This window comes from Manis javanica, chromosome 16, assembly GCF_040802235.1.
Source record: "Manis javanica isolate MJ-LG chromosome 16, MJ_LKY, whole genome shotgun sequence".
NCBI lineage: Eukaryota > Metazoa > Chordata > Mammalia > Pholidota > Manidae > Manis > Manis javanica.
The window spans coordinates 19,306,281-19,333,351 of record NC_133171.1 but is presented as its reverse complement, the minus strand read 5'-3'; the positions used below and the strand labels follow the sequence as shown (position 1 = coordinate 19,333,351).

The window sequence follows — 27,071 nt, the reverse complement described above, 5'->3', positions numbered from 1 at the left end:
GAGTGGCGGCCATTGTGGCTGGTGTGAGGTGGCATCTCACTGTGGCTTTGGTGTTCCTTGATGATCGGTGATGTGGGGCATCTTTTCATGTGCCTGTTAGTCATCTATATATTCTGCCATATTGTAGGTTGCCTTTTTGTTCTGTCGATAGTGTCCTTTCCTGTGTAGAAGCTTTTTAGTTTGATGTAGTCCCACTTGTTCATTTTTTATTTTGTTTTTCTTACCCAGGGAGATGTGTCTAGAAAAAACTTGTTCATGCTTATGTTCAAGAAATTTTTGCATGTTTTCTTTTAAGAGTTATATGGTATCATGTCTTACATTTGGGTCTTTAATCCATTTTGAATTTACATCCGTGTGTGGAGTTAGACAGTGATCCAGTTTCATTCTCTTGCATGTAGCTGTTCAGTTTTGACAAAACCAGTTATTGAAGAGGCTGTCTTTTTCCCCATTGTATATTCATGGCTCCTTTATGGTACACCAATTGGCCATATATGTGTGGGTTTGTATCTCTGGGCTGTATATTCATTCCATTGATATATGGGTCTGTTCTTGTGCCTGTACCATAATGTTTTGATTACTGTAGTGTTGTAGTACAGCTTGAAGTCAAGGAGTATAATACCCCCAGCTTTGTTCTTCTTTCTCAGGATTGCTTTGGCTATTCAGGGTCTTTTGTGGTTCCATATGAATTTTAAGATTATTTGCTCTAATTTATTGAAAAATGCCATTTGTATTTTGATAGGGATTGCACTGAATCTGTAAATTGCTCTGGGCAGGAATGCTATTTTGACAATATTAACTTCTTCCTATGCATGAGCATGGGCTATATTTCCACTTATTTGTGTCTTGTTTAATTTCTCTCATGAGTGTCTTACAGTTTTCACCTCCTTGGTTAGGTTTGTTCATAGGTGTTTTATTCTTTCTAATGCAATTTTAAGTGGAATTGTTTTCCTGATTTCTCTTCCTGCTAGTTGTATTGTTTGTATATAGGGATGCAACAGATTTCTGTGTATTAATTTTGTACCATGAAAGGAATTTGGCTTTTAAGAAGGGAGGTATTACTGTATGTTTATATGATGATGGGAATGAATCAGTAGAGAGGGGACAACTGCTGATGAAAGAGAGAGAGGGAATAACTGGAGCCAGCCTGAAATAGGTTGTCAAGTTGGCTTCTCTGTAAGCAGATGCTGAAGCAGAATTTGAGGGTGCCAGAAATACTTATTAGGGATCAATACCTCTGAAAGGAAGGGGAGGACACATGATGGGGCAGGGGAGGAGGTCAAAGCTTGAAGCAGACACAACAAAGCCTCAGCCAACCCTCTGGGGGGGTCTGGAGTGAGTACTGTTCTGCAGAGTGTCCAACCTGGCTGGGACTTTACACCCTGCCTTGCTCAGTCACTGCACACAAGCTGCCCCAGGAATAGCGTGACCCCAGTCAAAGTGACTCTGCAGCTGTGGCAGGCCAGAGGCAGCTGATGGATGGAGGCTGCTGAGTGCGGGCTCCAGAGCTGGGCACCAGGACCTTCCTAGAAGGGGGGTCTGGGCAGCACATCTCCATGGTGACCGCAGGAGACGGCATCTAGCAAGTGGAGGAGCTGCCCTTAGATGGACGATGGGCTGTTTCGGCACAGTAACAGGAGGAAAGATAGAGGGTATAGAGACTGATGCAGGCTGGGGGTTGGCAGATGTGGTGGGGGCTGTAGAAGTTTGGATTTCTTCAAGTTTCTCAGTGAAATTAGGAGCAAAATCACTGGCAGTGAGGGAGTGTGGGAAAGGACTGTTGGAGGTTTCAGGAGAGAGGAAATGTGAGCTCGTCCCATAGGAGAATGGGGGATGAATGGATTAGGGAATGTAGCAGGGTCCCTGGGAAGCTGCACGGGGCCCCAGTGAGCTTAGTGGCCATGAAGTTGAAGTGAGACCAGTCCCCGGTCAGGGTTATTGTTTCTCTCCAGCCATATTCAGCTACCTGGGAGTTAGCATGAAGATGGCAAAGATTTCAGTTTAACCAGGTTGGGATTTTGCCCGGCATGTGTGAAGAAAAGAGAGAATGGTGAGGTAAAGATGGGGGCAGGGCAATGGATATGATGAGGGAACACAGAATCGAGTAGGGAGAAAAGTAAGGATGGGAGGGGGTAGACAGAGAGAATGGGACAAGGTCGAGAAGCAAGGTCCTTGTTGCTCTATTGCATTTACCACCAGCTGAAAAATTCTATTGTCTATTTTCCCCAGCAAAACGTTTATAGCTGCAGGGACTTCTCTCATCACGGTATTCTCAGCACCTGAAGTAGTGCCTCACTTACACTAAGTGGTTAATAGGTATTTGCCAAATGAATGCAAACCAAACTCTTACTATGAAGATTAAGAACATTTTTTGTTTCATGTGATGAGGTAGTGTGTTATTTCAGGTTATTGCAGAAAAGTTTATTTAACATCAGTTAAACAGTTCTAACAGCAAAACTTTATTTCTTACTCTATGAACTCTGTCAGTTCAGAGAACTCCCCAGAGCTTCCCTTTATGTGTTATACTCTTCGCTTTCGACAACTTTGATCTTGTAGATGCACCATCTCAACCCGAGTCCTTGGTGCCCACGGTGGTAGGGAAGCAGAGCAGGAGAGAACTTACTCCTGTGCTTTTATGATTCTGCTCATTGGCCAGTGGCCAGATCAGTCGTATGACTCCACCTAACTGCAAAGAATCTAGGCAATATGGGAGCAACGCATGGAAAAGTTGTTGCACATCGCTAGCTCTGCACAGAAGGGTGTGTTAATTGCAACCAGAAAAGGTACAGTTAGGATGAACGGTTGTGTATGAAAATACCTTCTGGTTTTATTTTGGAAATTCTAAAACCGTGATTCTAAAAACCCTCAAATTCTAAAACACTAAGCGTAACTTTTTTTTTCATTTTGTCTTCAGAAGTTTTTATACACACCCATGCACATCTCTCTTTCTCATACACATCTAGCTCTTACATACACATATCTATCTTTCCCAGACTCTAAGCTTCTTGGGCAGAGCCCACGTTCAATGTACTTATTATTCTCTCCCAGTATTTGGCACAGTGCCTGACATATAGTAAATACTTTGAAAATATTGTTTAACTGAAATGCATCCTGTTTGGTTCTTAGTGAAATGAGACTGTTGTCTGGATGCCATTTAACAACATTCCAGTAATATCAACTCAATAAATAAACATGGCTTAAAGAAGCTGATGACCAGATTCTTATTTAAACCTGGTCATAAGTATAAATGTAGTGACACATCTGCTTTTTCTAAAACAAGATATCATACTCTATTTTGGTAGAAAGAGTTAGCCAAAGTACATGGTTTAGTAATTTGAGATTATGTTTAAAAATATGTGAATGCAACAATATCCAGTTGGTTGATACACTGGACATTCTAGCTCAGACAAAGGGAAAACTATTCAAGGTAAGCAGTAAGAGACAGTGGTCAGATCAGTCTCAAATGGTGAGATTTACAAAAGTTGGAGAACAGAGGATAAATGGTTATTAAATTGAGGCCTTAGTACCTAATTTTGCTTTACTTCTGGTAAGTATTATGGATATATTTTTATTAATTGTTCATTTTATATCTTTATTAATATAGCCACAGTTCATTAATACATCCTTATTAATTGTTCCAGGGGATGAGACCAAAGAAATAGAGAAGCACAGAGCTTTGGTATTATCCCTTCTTCATTATAAAATATAAGATTATCTCTGTTGACAGGGGCTTTTAGCTTATAGACTAACATTCAGTGCTTAGATTATATTGAAGGCCATCACTGTGGGCCAAATCATAACATGAGATGCAGTAAAGTGTTTTCTACTACAGGATGGCTAGAAATCCTCAACATTGTCACCACATTATCAAAATGGGGTATTATCTTAGAAAACAGGTATGTCTAGATCATACCCATGATGATTAATCTCAATTGGTTGCTCACCACACATAGGACAAAATGTAAACCTGCAACAATTGTATGACAATCTGAGCCCTAGCTCACCTGTCCAGCTTTTTTATCACCTCCTTTTCCTTGCTATTCATACAGGCAACATATCTTTTTTTACAATTTACTGAGATATAATTAGCATGGCAAAGTAATATAATGCACATAATGAAAGTATACTGTCTGATCAGTTTTGACACATATGTATATATAAACACCATGGAACTGTGACCACAGTCACGGTGAGGAACATGCCCATCACCTCCAGGAGAGTTCTTGTGCCCCTTGTTTTCATGCCCTCTCATCTCTCCAATACCTCTCCCTGGAGAGTGACCGAGAGCCTTTCTGCCACTATAGAAAAAAAAGAAAAAGACATGTCTAACTCTAAAATATTCCTGTAAATATTTATTTTGAAACTAGGCTTTTATAAATAAGATAATTCTTTTTATAACTTCTTTTTTACTGAAGTTGAGCTAGAGAAGGTTTGGTTGGGTACTTTTCCCATAGGTAGCTTGGGTTTAAAAAGTTAAATTTAGAATAAACAGATGTTTGCAAATTAGGGAAAGAAAAAGATTTTTCAAAAGTGATGCACTCTCCTAATGTATTTTTTTGAAAAAGACATTTACTGTGTCTCTCTCCCATCCACATGTCAAGTGAATGCAGTGTTTCTCAAGGTAGGGGGAGCATTTTGCCCCCCAGGGGACATTGGACAATCTCTGGAGACATTTTTAGTTGTCACAACTTGGGAAGCATCTCTTCACTAGAGGCCCGGGATGCTGCTAAACGTTCTATGATGCACAGGACAGCTCCCACAGCAAAGAATTATCTGGCTCACAACATCAACTGTGCTGAGAATGAAAAACCCTCATATAATGCAATGTGCTTTCTTTTCCTAGCACTCAACTAAAACTGCTCTCATAAAGACCAATAATGATCTCCAAATAGGCAACCGAAAGGCTTCCTTTGAATAGTCCTATGACATTACTTAGTTTCTATGCAGGATTTGGCACTATTTACCATCCTCTTCTTTCAAAGCCATTTTCTCTTGGCTTGCATGACATCACTTTCTCTTGGGTCTCCGCCGTTGCTGGCTACCCTGCATCTGCTGGCCTCTCAAATGTCGGGCTCTTCCGTGATCCGCCTGGGCCCTTGCTTCTTCCCTTACACGTGATTCTCTGGGTGATCCCATCTATACCCATGGTGGTAAAGACCTTTGGGTTAATAAAGTCCAAATGAGTAACTTAATTTCTCCTTGAGTACCATACTCTTATCAGCTGCCTATTAGATTTCTTCTCTCAGTAGTCCATCAGTATCTGAAATTCAACATATTAAAATCTAAACCCATTCTCTCCTCTAGCAAATCTCTCCTCTTTTTATTGATCCATTTAATTGCTCTGTGGTCCACCTTGTTCCTAAGCCTGAATATTTGAAGTCCTCTTTGACCTCTCCCTCTTTCACAACTCCCAACGTCAAGGCCTCTGGATTCTAAACCTCTAAATGTCTCACACACATCTTCTTAGCCTTCAGACCATATCAGCTCTCTCCTTAACTGTTGTAATGGACTCCTTCCTGGCCTCTCACTGAAGCCTTATCCTCACCAAAAGGCTAGTCCTAAAGACTAGCTAGTGTGTTGGCCTGGCAAACTCAAGACTTGAAACAATGCCTTCTCTGTGAAGCATTCCTCACATCTCTGAAATGAAGACGCCTTTCCCTGCCCCTGCAAAGAAAGTACATTCCTTTAGTACTTTGTTCTTTTAGCCTTAAAAATAAAATTGTTAATTTACTAGCAAAAACAAGTTTACTTGGGAGTAGCAAAGAATTGCAATCCTCAACAAGAAGACAATGGCAAAACCACAGGAAAATCTGGAGAGCAGAAGAGAGGTACACTCTTGGAGGAAAACACTATAAAGGAAGGGGCAGGTTGGGGAGGGCTGTTCTAAGCAAGAAGTCCATTGGGTGAAGTAGAGAGTCCCATATATCATGGCTTTTCATTGGATGAGTCGTGACAGCCTCTCATTGGCTAGGCTGTTGCTAGCGGATAAGGAAGGGTGGAGAGCTTTCCCTTAGTTAATTTTCACAGTTTATATCTTTATTATAGTACTCATGAAATATATTGCAATTATTTACATATCTACCTTTATAGGAAAAATATATTAAGTTGTCTGCCTGGAGTACTCTTTCTAAAGACCTGCCTTCCTCCCAGCTTCCTTAAATACCCTTTTATTCTCATCCCCAATCCTATGTTAGCCACCATCCATGTATAGTTGATCCTTGAGCAACACAGGTTTGAACTGTGAGGATCCACTTATATGCAGCTTTTAAAAAATAAACATAATGGAATACTTTTTGAGATTTGTGACAATTTGAGAAAAGATTTTCTTTTCTCTTGCTTACATTAGTGTAAGAATACAGTATATAATACATATAACATAGAATATGTGTCAACCAACTGTTTATGTTATTGGTATAGCTTCCTTTCAACAGCAGGCTATTTAGTAGTCAAGTTTTAGGAGAGTCTAAAGTAAAAGCCGTAATCTCTCAGCCCTACCTCCCATTCTCATTTGTTTTCTGTCTGCAGCCAGTCATCTTTCTCAAGCAAAAATTGGATCTCATCATTACCTTGCCTATAACATTTCAATGCCTCCCCACTGTCTGTGGAATAAAGTGCAATTTTAAAAGATGGGCTAAACAACCCCACATGATCTGGGCTCTGCTTACTCCTCTAGATATGTAGATTTTCAACCATCCGGGGTGTCAGCACCCCTTGCCCTCATATTATTCATGGTCAGCTGTCGTTATGTGAAGAACTTGTGGGCATGTTTTCACATTGTCACCGCCATACCCTGTCCTCCTCGCCTGGGCATCTGACCCAAGCAAGACAAGTTAGTCCCCTCCCTGGGAATTTGGACTTGAGAAAGAATGAAGATGAAAGTGAATTAGGATAAGTGAAGAACAAAGATTCATAATTTTATTTAAGTCACAGTTTCAGATCGTTGGGGAAGCCTGTCTGTATCCATGCCTCCTATGCCTTCACCTTTCAGGGGACAGCCATGACCTTTTAACCTGTTCCCTTTTCCCCACCCCTTCAGTTATCTTGACTGCATTTCTGTTATTTGCGACTCTAGAGAATGAATTCAAGAGTAGGGACTTGTCTGGGTCACCTTTATATATCCAGCACTTACCTTAGTAACATAGGAGATGATACTATATAGATACAAAATAAATATTAGATACAAAAGTATTTGTGGAATGAATCAATAACTAGAGGAAGAAAGGAAAGAAGGAAAAAAGAGAAGTGAAGAGGCAGTTCAAATAAAAAGAGGAAAGGAGAAATAGAAATGAAAAAATATGAAGGGAAATCGAGGAGAGTAAAACGGAAATGAGAGGGAGAGAAGGCAACCAGTGATCTTAAAACAACATAAACAATAACGAAGACAGTGATCTGGGTGTAAAATGTTGGCCGTCCTGCTCTGGCTCTGCCCTCCTGAGTCAGCCAGCGTCTCCCCTGCTTTCGCCTTTGCCCGTTTGTTCTCAGAGGCAGGCAGGTGGGAGGCCCTGCAGGGGAGCCCTGGGGCCTGGAGCACAGCGGCCCCAGTGCTCACGCTTTCCATCAGCTCTCCTGATTACAGCCCACCAGTGTCCGCAAGGTCATCCAGCGCCCCGTGGCGGCCGCAGATGGCTAGGCCTTGTGAATCTAGAGAGCGTGTCCTCGTAGAAGTAGCATGAACTTTGATTTCAGACACATGGGTTCAAACTGAGGAAGGTTATACAACGATGAAGTGGCAGGAGTGACAGGTACTAGGAATGAATTAAGTCTCAGAAGTAGAGGGGAGCTGGGGTGGGCGCACGCCGGTCCGCAGCCACACGGCAGGAACTTTGCAATGTACAGTGAAGTGATTCCTGTGTGTCAAATGTTCCCTTCATTTATTCCACTCCTCAGTTACAACCAGCATTCTTTTTATCCTTGACCTGGGTGAAACTTTCTACAGTATAAACTGTATCAATAAAATATTCTGTAAAAAAACAAACCCACCAAACAAACCACTTTCTTTCTGTAATTTTTCTATACCTCCCTTGTTTCTGAGTTGTTCGCCCCACTGCCTCCCCTCCTGCCACACCTGCCTCCAGGAGGTTTCTCTCTCTAGGGCCTTGTCCTGGGACCGAACTTAGATTCTACAGAGCATGAGTCCATACGCTGGTATTCGCTGGTATTCGCTGGCCACGGGCCCCTCTAGAGCATCTCTCCCTGACTGGCTCTCAGCCCTCCCTCCCTTCTCCTTTGTTCTCTGCCTGAAGCCAGTCATCTTTCCCAAGCAAAAAACTGATCCCATCCTCACCTTGCCTATAACACTTCAATACCTCTCCATTGCCTGTGGCAAAAAGGGCAATTTGAAAAGCTGGCCTAGAAGACTCCACATTATCTGGGCTCTGTTTCCTCCTCTAGCCTTGTCTCTCCATTCTTCCCACCTGTCCCACTCCCACCCCTAAGAAAGAATCCTCCAGCCATGATGAGCTATTCTTTAAATTCTTGGATTGCCCAGTTCTTTCTTACCGTTGGTGTTCTCCACGCTATGCACCCTCCGGGGAACCTCTTTCTCCTCCTGCTCGGCTGTCTCTGGCCAAATGACACTCACTCTTCAGCCCTCAGTTTAAAAGCCACTTTCTCTGGTTTTCATATAAACTGCCCCCTGACAGAGTGTGCCACCCTTGGTCAGGGCATCTGCTCTTAACAGTCTATCCCTCTGTTCAGCTTGGTGAGGTCAGGGACGTTGCCTTTCTTGTGAACTCTTCTATCCCGGGTACCTAGCAGTGTTTGGAACGAGCAAGCATTCAATAAGTATTGGCAGAATGAATACGAAGGGCCGAGTCTTTGCACTCTCCTGCCTCCGCCCGCCTTTCTCCTAAGCGTGTCCTTTCAGTTGCAACAGCTTGTTTGCTGAGCTTATTTTCCAATACCCACCTCCTGCCCAATAGAGAAAACTGACAATTCTATTAAGTGCCCATTTTTTTTCAGCCCAGATTAGGAAGATATCTGATAAGGTTAGAGAAGGTAATGGATTAATACAGTCTCTTTGATAGGTATTTGCATTTTCCAGGGGTCTGTAATTATAAATTGGTCGCTTCTCTAGTTACCTCCTACATCTCTTAAACTATGACTTAAATTATATACTATTATAACTAGTATGTGTTATACATTTACTTAAGCATCTCTTAAGTTATGACGATGAATAATGCTACACCATCTCTAAACTACTCTATACATAAATGTCATATTGATAGGTAAATGAATGAATGAATAAATGGAGTGCCGTTTAAGAAGTCACATTCCACATTCCCGGTGGGCATGTCACTCCCAGCTTCTGCATTTAGTGAGACAGTGACGTCTCAGGGATCCCTTCCCATCCTTGTTGTTACCTGCTGTATTATTCAGTATGCTCCTCCCATTGCTGGCTCGCTCGCGTTGAGGACTCGCTTTGAATACCTCCACCTGTTCTCTCTCAGAACTTAGCAGAACTGCGTCTCTCCCAGCTGAGGGGGGAGGCCCCAGGCATGGTCCCTGACCAAAGGCTGGTGTCATGGCTCTTGCCTTGACTTTGGGCCCTGACAGGTGGCAGGTATCGACAATGGTGGCAAAGGTATCGACTGTCCTGTGCGGCTCACCATATTCTTCCCGAGGCCAATCTGAAGTCCTGGCAACCTAAGGTCAAATAGTATGTAAAATAGTAAAATGGAAGGAGCTATTTTGGTAAAATTAAAGCGACTGGCAGGAGACTCTTCAGGGCACTGTCTGCATGAATATGGAGGGTTAAGTGATGTGGCTGAGACAAATGAGGCCGGCGGGAGCGGGGCACGTACGGGAGCGATGCCCGCTTTGAACGCACCGAGCAGCTCAAAGATTTTCAAAGATGTTTCTGACATGGCCCAGCCCCAGGCTCTCCGGAGCCACGCGCTGCCTCCTGCGGAAGGAGAGCGCCCCCCGGGGGAGGCGCGGCGCGCGCCGGGAGCGCGGCTGGAGGGGCCCCGCGCCGCGGCCGGAAGAGCCGGGGAGGAGGCGGCGGCAGGCGCGGGGCCGGGCGCGCGAGCCTCGGGGGCCGAGGCGGCTGCCTGGCCGGGGCGCACGCCCTCCCGCAGCCCTGCCCCTGCCGCGCCCGCCCGTCGCCAGCCAGGTAAGGGCGCTGCGGGTGCCGACTCGCCCGGGCTGCCCGCCTGGCCCCCCCGGCGGTCCCCGCCGTCTCCCCGCGCTCCTCGGCGCCGCGCTGAGCCCCGGGCGGGCGCCCGCGGGGACCCCGTCCTTCGCCCTCCGCGTTTCTGCTCCGCCGCCCGCCCTCCCTCGTGCCCCTTCCCGGGCAGCTCCCGCGCCCCGCTCCCGGGCTCTGCGGAGAGGGCGGGGGGCGGCCCGGAGGTCGCCACCCTCTCCAGGTGTGGCGCCGACAGCGACGCACCGTGTCCACCCCGAGTCCGCAGTGCCTCCCAGGCTGGGGTACCGCCGCTCTGCGCACCGTCCTAACTTGGGGGTGGAGGGTCGGCGCGAGAGTCCCCCTGCTCGAGGTAGGTGCACCGGCTTATCTTTTACATCTGGGCCAGACGATAGCTGAAGGTTCTCTGGGGTTTATTTGCCCCGAGAACCGAATCCTGTGCTGAGTTTCCAAGGGTTTCTGGGTGAGCGGGGCTAGAACTGCATGGCAGCCTAGCGCGGTCGCTCGGGATGGGCGCCGAGGGCCCGAATCAGAATCCGGGCGGGTTGGGGGGCGGGCGCGCGCCGGGGCCGCGTAGCTAAAAGCGCTCCCGTGACTGCGCTGCGCTGTCCCCTCGTCGTCACCTGACCGTGTGTAAGGCCCTCGTGGGAGGGGGGGACACCCAACTGTTGGTAAGCGTCATCTGGCAATAGCGGTGGGAACAGGGAATACAAATGGGGCGACGGCTGCTGCCCTTCATTCCGATGGCTTTGGTGTGGTGTCATTGGTTCTGAGACGGCAGTTTCGGGAAGGGAGTTGACTGTTCATTTGAGACTCTGGCTGGAGACAGTTACCGAGCTTCTAAGGGCCCTTGTCAAAGAGTTAGCTTCTCAAATCAGCTTCAGAAAGTAAGAATACCTTCACAAGTACTCTGGCGATTTGGAAGGACTGCGGCCTCTTCTCGTGGGAATCAGAAAACCGCCCTTCACGTGCTGGCACCGACTGCCAGTAATAACGGCCATTTTTACACGTTGGTTACTTTTAGGCTAAATACACAAATGGATTCTATCTCTAGAAACTGGAATGAGGAATTATCGTATAAATTAATTTAGATCTTGTTTACATTCCTAATTATTTGAACCAAGCTCTTCTACCTTGAGTTCGCTAAGGAAGCCTGTGAATGATAGTGTATTTGAATTTACACAGATTTCCCCATTTCCCTCTTTGTCATACATAGACATACATCTGCTTTCATATCTAAATACACATGTACCTGAACCCTTCTAAATATCTAATAAACTCTCAGAATTTAATTCCGAGGGAAAATAAAGATGTTTGTCTTTTGGAGATTGAGGTGAAGCACTGCTTTTTAAACATACCATAAAGTAGGTATAATATTAAATCATACAACTTTTTATGAAATGAGATGCTTGTTATGAAATAGGAGGATATTTCGTACCTGCTTTCAAGGATTCTGAGGACAAGTAAGAGACTGTAAAGCAGTTGGAACTTTAAGAGTCACTGCCTAGGTATTGAGCCAATGTGATTGTTTTCCTGGCAAACTTTTTTCCTTTCTAAAATTAACTTTCCTCTAGGAAAAACAGTGCGGAGGCACACGATGCAGCCGACCAAGCCCAGAAAATACTGTCTGAATTTTAAAAGTGACCTTAATTCATCCCTATAGACCTGTTTTTTGCAGCCTGTGCCACAATATATGCAGAAATATTCATTGCTTGCTGACCTTTTCAAAGGATTGGCTTTAATGAGGGGCATTATGGACAGAGTACAGTACTTAGGCAAAACCATTATCATAATTTTTGTAAGGTTTTTGTGTGTGAACACTGGGTCTGGGACTTACATAATTATGTATATATATGTAACACATATTCTTAATAGGAACAAAACCCACAATATTTTTCTTTGTGGCAGAACACTGTAAACATTGGGTTTTGATTACTTTTTCATGGAAATTTTAATATGACAGAACTAAAAACTTCAAGGAAATAATTCCATAAAGATCTATTTGGAACTGAAGGCCTTTTTAATAAAAGAGATTTGAAGCCCTTAGTCTGCGTGCATAGCATACGTCAAGCGGTCCTTTGTGAGTGAGTAAGGGTGGTGGATCCAATTCTGGCAGCCTCAGACAATGGATGATTAGACCCCGCCACCACTCTTCTCCAGACCTTTAATTTGGTCTGTAACTTGATGCTTCATTGACCCCACATTCTCCCAGCCATGCCAGCTTGCAGAGGAATTGCTGGCACTCTGAATTGCATTTTTCCCCCACTCCCATCAATTAGAACAGGTTTGCATGGGTCGCAGAATGCAGTGACATTTTTAGCTCAGTATCCTAAGAAATGCCGTTAGCCATGAAGAAAGTGGCCTTAGTGTAGCCTGGATGACAAATTGCCTTAATCGTGCTATGTTAATTTCCCAGGGATTTAACTGTGTAGAATAACGGAGTCACAGAGTGTTAAACTTGGAAGGCACTTGAGAAGTCATTAGGTTCTCATCATTTCTTTTGACAGATGAGTATTGAAGCACAGCCATAATCCAAATTTTGAGACTAGATGTTAAATTTTATCTTCTTTCCAGTTCTTATATCTTGTAGTAATGAGAGTTTTGCCCATTTGAATGAATTTATATTATCAGTGAATTATGCCATTTAGGAATGGCAGCAAAGGAAGTTGCAAATCTCAGATTTCCAGTGAATCTGTATGACTTGAAAGCAATGTAGGTTATTTACAAAAGTGGCAAAATATTCTGAACTAGCATCCTAGGTTTTTCATTACACTGGTGTGGACTACAACTGACTGGCAGAAGAATAGGAGTATACTAAGCAGAGGGGTCGTTAGGAGAGGAGTATGGTGGTGGGGCATGTGAAGAGCCTGGCTTACTGGACCAGCATGGCCTTCAGGAATGGTTCGCCCTCAGACGCCTCCCCAGATTTCAGTCTGCAGTAAAGGAAGAGATCACTGGAGTTTCTAGCCCTCACAACCCTATGAAATTTTTGAATGTCCCACTTTTAGATGTTTCTGTCTTTTATGATCTCCTTTCTTAAAGATCTATCTTCCCAAGATCCTAATGTTGAGACTTTTTTGTTTCTTTGTCACTAGTGGTAAAAATGTTGCTCTGACCCATAGGCACTAAAAGGATTGGAGCCAGTCTTAAAAAACCACATGGAATCTAGGGAAATATCTTGCTGGTGCTGCAACTTGCTGCCATTTGTTGATTGAGACACTTTACCTCTTGCCAGTGGGCAAGTTCACTCTTGATTTGGTGAGACCGAATAATGACAATGGAACATTCCTGGGATGGAAGGATTTATACCCAACTTAATTCCCATGGTGGCAGGTCAAGTGTTAGAATCATGTCTGCATCCAACAGTCTGTGGGTTTTAATCCTCCTCTGTCTCTCTGTCTCTCTGTCTCTGTCTCTGTCTCTGCCTCTGCCCAGAGTGCTGGGTGGATCTCTTTTATATAGAGTCAGTAATAACGTATTACCCACATGTGCACAGCGGGCAAGCCAATCAGGGTCAGGTGAGAATCATGGCCCTAGGAACTTTCATTTTTTCTGTATTTATGGACATTAAAAAAATATCTTCCCAGCCTTAACAGGTAGCTATGACTATATAGCTTTCTTCAGACCGGTGATTCAGAGAAGTTAGGATCTGTCTTGACCAAGGACAGATACCACTTTCAACACCCCACACTGCTTCCCTGATGAATGCAAACTGCTGATTGAAAAGCTCTAGAGGAGCGTATGTTCATTTTGGGATCTGACAAATTGCCTAATTCTGTAAAGACTTTATAAAGTCTATGTTTTTATATTTCAGTTTAGATGGATTTGGTGTGTGGAGCTCAACATTCTTACATTGATCTAATGATTAAAGACAATTTAAAATGTGTCCCAAAGTGGAATTAATCCTCAATAAGCAAGATGTCTTTAAAAATACATTTTCTTTATTATTTCATGAAATTTGATAGTTCATAAGACAGCTATACTGCAAATAACTTGCCACACTTTCCACTGCTCTCTGCAAGTGATTCTCTGTTGCATGGTGCCTTTTCCTTCAAGGCTTTTAGGAAGTCTGTCTTCTAGTGTCATCCTGGCACAGCACTTACAAATTAAATTGTGCATCACTATTGACTTTCCTTTATGTCTCCTCTATATTAGTTAGGATATTACATTTGTTTGGTTTTGAAAGTGTGTTTGTAATTAGGCTATATTTCTATGAATTTCATTTCAAGATATTAAAGGGATCACTTACAAAATATTTGTTATAAAAATGAGCATTAATCTGATAGGGTTGGGACTTGTTGCCTTAGAAAGAATATTTCTTCCTGAATCTGACACAAGTATAACTATTTAGCAGTGAAAGTTTTACCTTTAGTCTCATGAGCCTGTACAATTTAACTGGCTTCTTTTGGCTTTTGTTACTTATTCTCCTTGATTGACATTAAGCCTTTTGCACAAAAAGGTGAAGAGGTAATGCCTTCAAGTTTCATTTCGAAGCTTCTACCTCAGGATAGAGCCTTTGCACCTGTAGCGGCCTTTCTTTCTCTTTTCCCACTGTTCTTCCATTGCAGCTTTTTTCCATATCCTCAAAGGCAGAGGTTTTTCTCCAAATTGGTTCATGGTAAACCTTCATGAATCTTCGAAAGGCTCCACCACCAGCTCTGGCATGTACGGCGGTTGTTCTTCGGCCGCATCCTCGGCACAGCCCAGCTTCCAGGTCTGGAGGTAGGGAATGTTGCTGCAGCAACTCAGGCAGGGGGTTTGCCTGCCTCCTCACCTGCCTCACCTGCGCCTCCTTCTAGAGAGAGCAGAAGTGCCTCATGACATCTGGCTTTAAGTTCTCAAGAAAGTTCTTGTAACGTAATCCTTCTTTTCCATAATATTTAATTAAAACAGACTTTTTCTTTTTAAAATAGCACTCTCCATGCATGCTTTGGTACTTTATCACTACTTAAATGTTTTCTGGGAAACCATGTGGGCAGAAAGACGTAAGAGTTTGGAGTATTGTGTATATATTGTATATGAATCTATTTAAGTTTATAAGCAGGCTGATGAAAAAAGTTAAGGACCATGTCAAACAATTGACTAATGGTACATTTTGGTTTTAGAAAATACAGAGGAGTATAAAGATGAATATCAGAATCACCTCTAATCCCGCCACCCAGAGAAACCACATTTTGACGTGACTTTTACAAGTTTTTAAGTATATATGTGAACACATACGTGTATGAATGTTGTATAGAATTCACATTTTTTTCCTGTGTGTTTTTTTATTTACTTGTAAAAAATTTAACAATACATTTTAAGAATTGCCCATGCTATTCAACATTTTTCTGTAGCTATCTGGACTATATTTGCTCACTTTTCTGATAGATTAAAAGTCATAGATCATATTTTTAAAAAGCAAATGATTGCTGCTTTTAAGACTTTTGTTTTTTGATATATATATATTGAGCTTGTTTTTAATATATATTTAATATTTAATATTAGTTTTTCCTAACTAATGCCAGGAGGAAATGGTTATTTACTAACATCTTTCTGTAATGTGAGAAATATGACACATTTCCTACTTCTTTCTCCACTTCCATTTCCTAGTTTTTGTTGATGTAATTTAGGATTATTCAATTCAAATTTATTATTATTAATGAATGCTGAAATTTGTTTTATAGGTAAAGACTTACTTTTGACATTTTCCTTAAAGGTTTTTACCCATACTGACCAACTTTACTTAGACTTGACTCTGGCTAGGTTGTTTTACTGCTTATACCAGTTTAGTAATATTAAAATTCCTTCATCCTTAAATTCATATCATAACAAATTTGAGGATAAATTCAAATAAAGTTTTTCGGAAGCCATGTGTGGTTGAGAAGGTTTTTGAGAAATTGATTCTAGGAAGTGCTGTATAGATAAGAATACTCTTTGTTCTTTCTTGCTTTACGTGAGGGTCCTGGTCTTCACGTCATGGTCTCCAGGTGTTGCCTGATTGAATTCTGGCAATCAGGGTTGCAGATGAGAAGTCTGAGGTCTGTCTGATTGCTCTTCTTTTGTAGGAAATCTGTTTTTCTGTCTGGATGCTTAAGGAATTGTTTTCTTCTCTCTAATACTAAAATTTTTTTACCAGACCATATCATGGTGATAATCTATATTTTATTAATTTTTCCTGGTACTCTTTGAGGAGTATAAATTTGAAGACTTAAAATCTCTCTTGCATCTCAGTATTCAATTATTTTTTTCTGATTATTTCTTTATTAATGTTTTTCTTTGGGGAATTATGTATGCTTCTATGTATTCATCTCCCATATCTCCTTTTTATTTAACAAATTTAATCTTTCTGCCTTTTCTCTCAATATTGGCAGAACGTCTCAGCTTATTGTCTGCTTTGATTATATTTTTCAGTCGTTTCTAATCTGTTACTCCCTCCATTGCAGCTTTTTATTTGGCCATGAAATTCTTGGTATCCAAGTTATCTCTCCTAATTGCAGGTCCTTCCTGTTTTATGATCACCCGCCTTGGTGCCGTAGCTATGCTGTCCTCTGACACCTTGCTGAGTCCACTAAATAGAGAATCTGCAGAAGTTTCTACTGTGCAGCACCTCTATTTCAGTAGTCACCACTTATGGTAATTCCCTAGAACATAGTCTTTTCATAGACCTAGTGGGGTTTTTGTTTGTTTGTTTGTTTTTGTCCATTTGCTCCCCCTTTGAGCAGTAATCCCTGTTAGTCCAGAAGCAGCACTTAAGCTGGGTCCCGTATCTGTGGTGTGGACACCTGGCTGACTCTGTGGACTGTGAAAGGGAATCAAAATGTTGAAATGGCTCTGATGTACTTTACCATCTCAGAGAGAAGGGAGAGAGCAGAAGGCAGAAGAGAGCTTTGGCTCCTTATAAAATTTTCTTCGGTATACAATGCCTGAGCATCATTAAAATAGAATGTTTTACAACATTTTCATACAACTTTTTATACAGTTTTCAAACATTTTTATTCATTATCTTACTTTATGCTTTAAACTGTTGATTTAAAGTCAAGGGACCATGGCTTTTGAATTTGGATGATTGGGGGTTGAATACATTCCTTAATACTAATAATGGGAACTTTGCAAATTACTCTGGTTTTCTTAACCTCACTTCCTTCACCTGCAGAAGGTACTATGTGCCTAATGGCGTGGTGCAGATTCCCCGAGCTGTAATTATACGGAGATGCTCAGAACGCAGGTGATGGTAGAGGCGTGGATGAGATGGTCCTGGGAGGGTGTGAAGCAAGAAGAGGCCTTCAGTAGGGGAGCCTGAGGACAGAGACAAAAAGCCAACAGAAGGAGACTGAGCAGGGGTGGCCAGAGCGAAGGACAAAGATCAGACGACAGCGACATTGGAGAATCAAAGGGGATTTAGAAATTTGAGATGAAGAGAACAGAGAAGCTGCCACGGGGTCTGGCAGTCGGGCTGGTGTGCCCGGGCACTTTCAGAAGAGAGATGCACACAGAAGGAAGACTGCAGGGTAACCTTTCATCACCTAAGGAAGAGAGGAGGGTGTAAACAGTCAACAAAAACAATGTTTCTCCCTTGGGGCAAAGGGACAAGATAGGAAAGAAGACAGATAGGTCGGTAGTGGTACCTAAGATTGTGGAGTTGGCTTTAGATTTGAAGGAATACCAAAATTTCAAAAAACAAAACACTAGGGACTGAAAGTTTGCCAAGTTTTATTTTTTTCCAAGTAAGGACATTAAAAATACTGCCATCTAATATTTACTTATTTTGGAAAAGATAATATTAACCTTGAAAAGTTGAATAAATTCAGCTTTATGAGAGTCAGTATCTGTGGTGATGAGGTTTTTCTTTTCCTGTCCAACATTTACTTTCCCTTCTGGGTTCAAGGTTCCGTCATTCTCCCTCCTTTGGAGATACGGCTTCGCCAGTTTTCTTCTCTCTGAAATATTTTCAATCTCTTCTTCTCTACTGACTTTTTTCCATCAGCATGTAAGCATGCTCCCCTCACCCATCTCAAAACAAACACAGTAAGAGTTAATGAGGACCTGAATAAAAACAGTGACAGAGGGGTTGGGAGGAGGGGCTAAGGAGGAGGGGTGATTTATAAATAGCATTAATAGGACTTGGTGACGGATTGGATATGGCAGGTGGGAGAGAGGGAAGAATCTAAGGTGACTCCCGGGGTGACTTGCACTGCACGGCACTGTCATAGAGGAGGAGCAGGGCGGGGATAAAACCCCAGGGCTCAGTCCAGCGTGCGGTAGGTCATGCATGTCGGGAGCTCTCACTGTGTCCTTGACCCCTGCTGTGTGCACTCCTAGTGAGGCCCCCACATTAGACATTGTCATTCCATCCTTCATGGTTGGTGCTTAAACCTTTGCTTCTGCAATTATTTAACTCTTGGAAGTTCAGTCCTTGCTTGTGGAAGTTTGTGAGCTAACAGATTATAGTATATTTTCTACTGGAAAAAAAAAATGAGCCAGTTGATAGAAATATGAGTACACATGTCACAAGATGTTCACATGGAGCCTTTTTAGTTTTAGCTGTGGCTCAAGACAGTAAAGGTCACAGTCCAAAGTCAGGAGTAAGAACACAGTATTGACTTGGATCAGGAAGCAGTTTAGCCTTGTTCGTGGTTCGCTCACCAGCCGCCTCCAGTTGATAGAATGAGGCTGGAAAGACCAAGAAAATATGATGTAGGAGACAATTCTTAGAGACCTGGTGGTTGGCTTGGGTTCCCACTCCTGCCACTGTGAGGGAGGAGTGTGAGGGGCCTTCCCCTTCAACTCAAGTCTGGGAATAGGGGTGTTAGACTACTTGGAGAGCTTCATGGGCATCTCCCATGGATTGGGTGGCACAGTGGGTCAGAGGTTCATGCCTGCAAAATCTACAGGACAAGAGACTGGCTGGCCTGCTCCTCCAATGGTGGGTCAGATGAGGTGCAACTGCATCATCCCATAGTCTGATGAAGCACAGAGCACAGTGTTTGGTCCGACCTCACGGACCAGAGGTCATTCATGCTGGAGAGTGAGCTAGCCTGGGGTCATGCAGATCATGTGTAAGAGGGCCACCTGGACCCCAGCAGGGTAAACTGAGGAAAGAGGCATAAGTAACCATTTGCAAAAGAGGATCTGTAGGTGAAAGATCCCCAGTGATAGGATGGAGTTGAGGTTCTTCACCTCTCAACCCTCCATCCCCCTCACCACCATCCTAACTCCTGCTCAAGAGAAGAAGTAAACTTTAAATACCCACCAAGCTCACAGATCACCAGCATTAGATCATTATATCTGTGCTAATCAAGGAGGAACTTCCCTGAGACCTCTTCTCACAACCTCAGCCTCATTTTTGTAACAGAAAGTGGGATAACCTTGATTAGCAATCTGGCTAGAGAGAGTAATCTTTCCCTGACTACTTCCCAGTGCAAGTGGGCAAGTCTTCAGTAGGCCAGAGCTGAAGGAGAGAGTTTAACTTTATGTGAAGTTGGAAAAGTTTGAGTGTTAGATTAGCACGTTAGATTGGGTGCATTAATTACAGAACAGGATTGATATTTTGGATTTAGAGTGACTTAAGTGTCTTCATTATTTAAGAGTGACTAGAGAAGTCAAGATAACTGTCCTAAATTACATCTAAGGACTAGGGAAGAACTAGTCCCACATACTTAGAGAGACGATGGAGGAAACATAAAGTCATTTCTGATTACACCCCATAAGGGTCACACATACAAAACTATCTTCTGTCTGTCAATAACACGTAATTGGCAAGAGGGTAGAAGGGAAGGGCAGAGATGGCTGTTACAGGAATTAAACTTACTCGGAGATATTCACAGTAGCTCTCTTCATTTCTTAAAATGATGCTTGGAGACTTTTAATTAATCAATTAAAGTATACATTAGGTAATTTTAAAATGAGATTTGCAGTCTGTTCTGCAGCTGAGAAAATGATCTGCAATATTGCCTTTGTGTACTAAGCATATAAGACATTTTCCCTCTTCTGTTTCCAGAGACTCACAGAAGCAATAAATGGCTAAGATTAATTGTTCACCATTTGTTTTATGACATTGATTTAAAAAAAAGTCTATGTTCCTGTGAAACAATAAAGATGGTGCCCATAAGCCAATAAACTCAAGAATAAAGATGAATGCTAAGGGATTTCTCTGTTCAGCTTTTGGGGATTTTGAAAGGGCTATAAACTATCAGCTTTGATATTATTTTCCCTGAATTTGCAATGCTATTCAATCAAAGTCTTTTAATGATAAAGGAAGGACAAGGGGACAATCTAAATAACTTTTCTATTAATTGTTCTTAAAGGTTGAAAAGGCAACTTGAAGAATACACGCGAGTCACACACAAAGTATTTACGTTGCCAGACTACAAGTGCAGCTTATTCCATGGAAGTGGGATCTTGGATCCAGAGGTAAGATGTCAGATGGACCTACAGAGGTGGAGGAAACCTGTTGAGTGGCACAGGGATGCGAGCCAGCCTGCCACGGCTCCCAGGAGGACCGTGAGGGCAGTGCCACGTCTCTGCGGTGCTCTGCTGGGAGTTGCGTGCGATTTCTTTAGTGCGGGGTAAGAATGAAAGTGCCGAAGCCTGTTACGTCTTCTGATATTGCTTTTAACCCATGGTAGGCAAAATTTTAAGAGGTTGCCCAAGATTCTGCTCCCTGGTGTGCATTCCTGTAAACCCCTTCCTCGTGAGTGCGTCTGGAGCCTGTGGGCGGGAAGGGGTGCTCTTATGATGTGTCACGTGACATGGACGGGAGGGGACCACTGGCTTTGAAGAACAGGGTCCCGTGCGCGGGCTTGAGCAGCTCCTGAGTTTGTGGTAAATTGCCTCACAGCGACAAACAACAAATACATCCCCCATTTTCTCTAGTCTGTACTCTTAAAGTCATTACAAGCATCTGCTGAGTCTTTTCCTGTCCTCACGTCTCTTCACGTCTGTGTTTTCCACTGAACTTGACTCTCTGTGTCGTGTCCTGGGCTTTCTTCAGCCTTCTCTCTCACTTCGCCGACTCTCCCCTCAGCTGGCTGCACGGACCAGTGTTGCTTCGGTAATGCAGTGTGACACACAGCCTTAAAGTCTCCGTGGCTTAGAGCACACGTTGCCCGTCAGTGGCTGCAGGCTGGGGGCGGTGTCTCTGCCCCAGGGCTGGGTCACGTTCGGCTGCCCCATGTGCCTTCTCATTCCGAGACACAGGCCGAAGGAGGAGACAGCCCCGCCTGGGACGTGAGGTTCTGCAGCCACGCAGGTGGGCTGTGTCTCGTAAAGCCTCTGATTACAGCCGGTCACTTAGAAAAGTGACCAAGACAAGTCAGGGGCCAAGCCGAACATTGAGAGCTAGAGGATTCGACTCCTCCCCAGGGGGAGAGGAGACAACAAAATGTAAACAGTGTATTAAAATGGTCTACTTATTTTTTTCATTAATGATTTTTTAAAATGCTAGATCTCTGTGTGGTTCTTTTGAAATCTCGTTCTTTTACTTCCTAATGTCTGTTTTTGACGGATATGTTCTATTTCAGACTTTGTCTTGTCAAATAGTTAGAAAGCATTATCATTTGCAGGGTACCCTATTATCTGTTCTTTTTGTGGAGTAAATTCTGCATCTGATTCCCCGGCTGATCCCCTGTCTTGGTGGCGTTTGCCTTATCATCTTCGACTGTGGGTTCAGCATGTGAGTTTCACGTGTCCTGGGCTGTGGAGGTGTTGCCAGGAGACAGTTTTGCATTTCTTTTGTTGAGATCTGCGTGTTCCCAGAGGCTGGGATCTGGTTTCCAATGCTGTGTAGCTGGAGCGCCTTTGAGCCCTTTGCCTGTGCGTCCAGCAGGCTGAAGGCTCTAGTTTCCGCATTGCCAACTCGTTTTCCGTCTCTAGCCCGGAGCCAGTGGCGTGCTTTTGTACTGCTTCCCTTTGGGAGGATGGAGACTTCCTAGTCCTTCCACCTTCCTGACTTCATGGGAGGTGCTTAATTCCAGATGCACGTGGTGGTCAATTCCACCTGCCAAGGCGAATATCCTATTCTCATATTACTACTAGGTCTTCACTTCCTAATCACCATTGAGTTTTGAGCTTCCTTTTTGTTTCTGGGAGGTTTCCCTTTCCTGCTTTTTGCCTAGCTATGCATTTAGAACTAATTTGTTCTATTCAATCCAGGGCTTGTATGTGTTGGCACAAAAGGGTGTGGGGTGAGGATAGGGGGCCTTCCCAGATCACCTCAGTGTGCCTTATTGACTCTAAGTCCTCATATTTACCTTGTGACCTATCCCCCCAAATTTCCATTTTATTTTTTATTGGAGTTCCTTGAATCCATAGATTACTCTGGAGACAATTTATGTATTTACAACTTTGGGTCCCTTCGTTTATGAATCTGGTTTATATGTTACCATTCATTTGAGACTTTGATGTGCTACTGAAATGTTGCAATTAAAATATTAGTACCACAGACTTACCGTTAAATTTACTTTTAGGTTTTGTATTACTAAGTATTATTCTTGGCTTGCTCAATAACCAAGAGAAAATTATCTAATCATTATAGTTTTAATTTAGTTGAACTTTTTAATTACTCTTATTTAACTCAATAACATAGTGAATATAAAGTAACAAACTTAATGGAATAGCTCAGTTGTTTTAATATTTTAATTTATGAGTTTAGTCTTAATTTACTATAGTTTAGAATTATAAATATGCATTTATCAAAATTACTCAAAATACGTGTAACTAAAACTATTTGAAACATTAGGTGAAAAGAGCAGCTAACAGAGCAGCCAGCTAAACTAACACATGTGCTTTTGTTATTGGATGCACGCCAGAATCGGGATCGGTAACGTTGTCAGTGGGAAGAAGGAAGGTCTGGAACTCGGTCTGTTCCTTGACGTGGGTGCTAACGTAGGCAGCAGCCGTCAGGTGAGTTGAGTGATCGTCGTTGCCAGGATATATATGGTAAAAGTCACAGCAGACAGCAGACATGTTAAATTCCCGGAGGGGCCTGGTGGGCTTTTGGCGGGAACTCTGGCCTGCACCCTTTGGGGCAGCGTCACATCCCCTTGGTTTCATGTACTCTCAACTTTAAGGGATTTTTGGAACATTATTGTGAAAATTTATTCATTCTTTTAATTAAAAAATAGATGCCTGGCTCCACATGTCAAATGATAAAAGAATCTAAGGATGTATTCATCCCCAAATCAACCAAGCCTGAATAGGCAAATCTTAAAATACATTAGGGATTTCTGGGCTGTGCTGTCCTCTGTGTTATCCTTAGTCATTCTGGTGTGCTTAGATAGCACCCTATGTCAACATTTTCTCATTTTAGAAAACTGTGCGATTTATTTTTCATGGTTTCAAGTATTGGAAAACATTTAAAATTAAGTCTTAAATATGCATATTTATGATTTTACAGAACTATTCTGAGGCACATTAGAGAGGTTGTGGGAAATAAAAAAGCCTCAGTAAGTGATTCACTAAAGTGAAATACGTATGTGAAAAACAAACTGGGTATCCATTATTGAGGTTGGAAGTCATGCAGGGTGTTGTGGTTACAGATCAATGTATTCATCAGGGAAAGAAGCCTTTTTCACATTTACCTGGTTAGTTTTGTTTTTGCTTTTACCATCTCCCTATGATATGGGAGCCAAGGAAGAAAATGAGAGTGGAAGACAGTTAAATCTGTCGTATCTGAGAAGCCTGGTGAAAGGCCGTTCAGAGTTGCTGTACAATGGCGGGCCTTTGTGTTTGCGTAGCATTAATGTTAAATAACTTTGATATACGTGATCCCATTTGGATCTCAGAACGTTGTGAAGTAAATAGTGAAGATATTAGCATGCCTGCTTTACACAACTATGGCCTCAAAGATGAAGCAACCAGCCCTAGGGCTTCTATTTAGAAAAGTAGGGGATTTGACTTGGAAATAGAAATAACAAAAGGGAGGTGTGTGGTTTAGGAAAGAGAAATAAACGGAGGTTTGCAGATTATTGGGTGTCATAGTTCATCCATCTGTAATATACATTTCCATCACTGGCATGAAGAACACTAAGACCACGGTTTTCCCTTTGAATCAAAACGTTTTATTGGTTTCATAATGAGAAAAGCCTTTTAAAACATAGGAAAAAGCTGATCTTTAGAGAAATGAGACCGAAGCAGAAGGAAGTGTGATAGGTTTGGAAGGTGCATTTACCCACCACCTATGCTGAGCCAGGCTCACCTGGGGCACTGTGCAGAAGGGAGAGAGATTCTCATTCCCATTTTTTGTATGGGAATATATATAAATTCCCATGAGGCTCAGAAAGTTTGAAGTTCAGTAATTAGTGCGAGTTTAATTACCCAGCTAGGAATGAAGAAGCAAAAATCTGAACTTGGTTCAATGCTGACTCCCCTTCTCTCCAGAAGACTTCGTGTGAAGTGCAAATCTAGTATTAAACCCTTCTCAGCAACTGTACCCTGAGGTGGAGACAGACCTGGTGCAGTGGCTCTTTCACTACAACGTCGCCATGTGACCAAGTAATTATTATTGTTGGCAGAACCTTACTGATTCAACTCTGCAAAGCCCTTTTTTCTTTAACGCATTTATTAATGTAGAGTTTACGCCTGGAAGGGCCTTCAGTGATTAGAATTCACAAACTAAAGGTATGTATCAGAATCCTTCTGTGGAACATTTTCAAACTAAACATGCTGCCTGGTGATTCAGGTCTGAGATGTGGGTGAGTATGTGTGTTTGGAAGAATTTCCTAGGCAATCTGATGTCCTCTTCAGGTTAAGAATCATTGCTCTAGTCTAACCCCTTGTGTAGATGAGTTTTCTTGGAAGGAAGAAAAACGCTTCTAATGTAAGATAGCCTTGGTTAACTTAGGTAGTTGGAAAATTTAAGCCTTAATGGTTCTATTTCTCTGGTTCCTTCTGAGCTCATATTTTACCACCATCAACTTGCAATGTAGTTTCTGGTTTACTGACTTGGGGCTTTAGGTAGACCTTTATTTTCAAACCAAATCTCTGTGTTTCTATAATGTAGATGAATGAACAATGCTCTGCACTGTGTTTTGGGTCCAGAAATGGTGAGAAGCTCTCTAATGATAATAATTCAAGTTAGTTGCCAGCAGCTGCAGTAGGCAGAGAGCAGGCAGAGCCGCTGGGACTGATGCTGGGGGCCACATTGGAGTCCCTACCGCTCCCACAGGACCAGGCTTAGCGCTGGCCAGGAAAAGAACTGTTATTAAACCCACTAAGCTTATTTTACCTTCATATACATCTGATTAACAACATGTACAGTTTATGACTTGGTATCGTTCTCCCACCCTGGTCATGTTCAATGACTCTGAAACCTGATTTCCCACATCTTGAGGTTCATGCAGGTATAAAAGTTTGCTCTTTTTTGATGGGTAAAGCAGGCTCTTGGAGACAACAGGAAAGCAACAAGACTGTCTTCTCTGTACACTGGATAATTGGAAAACCCCACGGAGGGATCTCTCATCTGTGTGAAAAGCATGTAGTTCACTTCATCGTACATGAAGTTGAGACCATCCTCACAGCTGATTAGTAGCTAACCGGGGATCTCTTTTCATTTATGAGGTACCAGATTCAGCCTCCTTAACAGCACAGATCAAGATGTTTAATACCATAGGATCCAAATTAAATATTTTGGGTTCAGGTGACTTGCTTTTATAATCTGTCTTTTATTAAAACAAATTCACTTTTAAAAGGGACCCATAGTTCTGATTTCACATCAGGAGCCTATACTGGTATCTTTCCTTATTATGTAAAACAAGAACATTGTTTTTTCTATTAAGCTCATTCCTGATGACCACGAGTAAGTTATGAGTGTCCGTATCACCTGGTGGAGGTGAAATGTCATGCGCTGAGCCGTGTAAGGAGGAAGTACAAGGCTACATTACTGCTGGGCGGAATTTAGAATTCTCTCCACCCAGTAAGGAAAGGGGCGAGTGAAAGCAGAGAGAAATAAACAGAACAAATATTGGGCATCTAGGCAGAGCAGGAAACCGGCTGTGGCTTGGACAGCTACTCCCAGATGCTGGTGTAGGAGTCCTCGGGGTAAACCCTGTGGAAGCGGCATGCCACAGTTCCTGTGACCGTGTGGAAAAAGCAGAACAGAAAGAACAACCAAGTCATCACCATTTCTGTATGTTTTTTTGAAATTACAAGTTGTATGTTTGAATGTTGCATTTTTCAAGAGAATATATCTTGATGTTAGCATTAATGCAGCAGGAGATGGCCTCGCATACATCCACATAAACTCAGGGAGTTAGGACCGTAGGTCTTATACGGCTGGAGTAGTCATCCTTATACCTTAGGGGTCATCCTTATACCTTAGGGGTCATCCTTATACCTTAGGGGTCATCTTATACCTTAGGAGTCATCCTTATACCTTAGGGGTCATCCTTATACCTTAGGGGTCATCTTATACCTTAGGAGTCATCCTTATACCTTAGGAGTCATCCTTATACCTTAGGGGTCATCCTTATACCTTAGGGGTCATCCTTATACCTTAGGGGTCATCTTATACCTTAGGAGTCATCCTTATACCTTAGGGGTCATCCTTATACCTTAGGGGTCATCTTATACCTTAGGAGTCATCCTTATACCTTAGGGGTCATCCTTATACCTTAGGGGTCATCCTTATACCTTAGGGATCATCCTTCCTCCCTTGTTATTTTACAAATGTGGAAACTGACGTGGCTTGCCAGGCTCATTGGTTATCTGATCGTTGAACAAAGGCTATTGCTGACGGTTCTTGTTTCTTAGGGACATTCTTTTTAGCTTCTTTCTGCTTATGATAAATACAGGTACTTAATAAACTTGTATATTCATTCAGAGAAGGTCAATATTCAGTTTTTCATGTTTCAGAAAATATAAGGTGTGGTGGTAATGCTCTTCTCCAAATGTTTCTGGCTGTCTGCCTTAAGTATGGCATGTCCTTGCCCCCATCTGGTTGTACTGGGATCAT

The 27,071-nt window shown here is 42.6% G+C and overlaps 1 protein-coding gene and 1 long non-coding RNA gene across 4 annotated transcripts in view; one reads left to right on the top strand and one right to left on the bottom strand.

Moving 5' to 3' along the window:
* Positions 1–6,524: 6,524 nt before the first annotated feature.
* Positions 6,525–10,518, bottom strand: LOC118967604 (uncharacterized). The gene is made up of 4 exons (XR_005054793.2): positions 10,388–10,518; positions 9,360–9,642; positions 8,497–8,747; positions 6,525–7,957 (listed from the first exon to the last, which is right to left on the bottom strand). It is a non-coding gene; the product is annotated as an uncharacterized lncRNA (long non-coding RNA).
* RNF144B (ring finger protein 144B) overlaps positions 9,681–27,071 on the top strand; it is a 343,986-nt gene continuing 326,595 nt past the window's right edge. The window contains exons 1-3 of one of the 3 annotated variants that reach the window (XM_073224047.1): positions 9,681–10,111; positions 16,621–16,756; positions 20,428–20,533. In XM_073224047.1, the coding sequence (XP_073080148.1) occupies positions 9,808–10,111; positions 16,621–16,756; positions 20,428–20,533 (546 nt within the window). In that variant the 5' untranslated portion in view covers positions 9,681–9,807. Of the gene's footprint in view, positions 10,112–16,620; positions 16,757–20,427; positions 20,534–22,932; positions 23,024–27,071 lie in introns of those variants that run through there. The other 2 variants (XM_073224046.1, XM_036994324.2) reach the window with 2 other exon arrangements.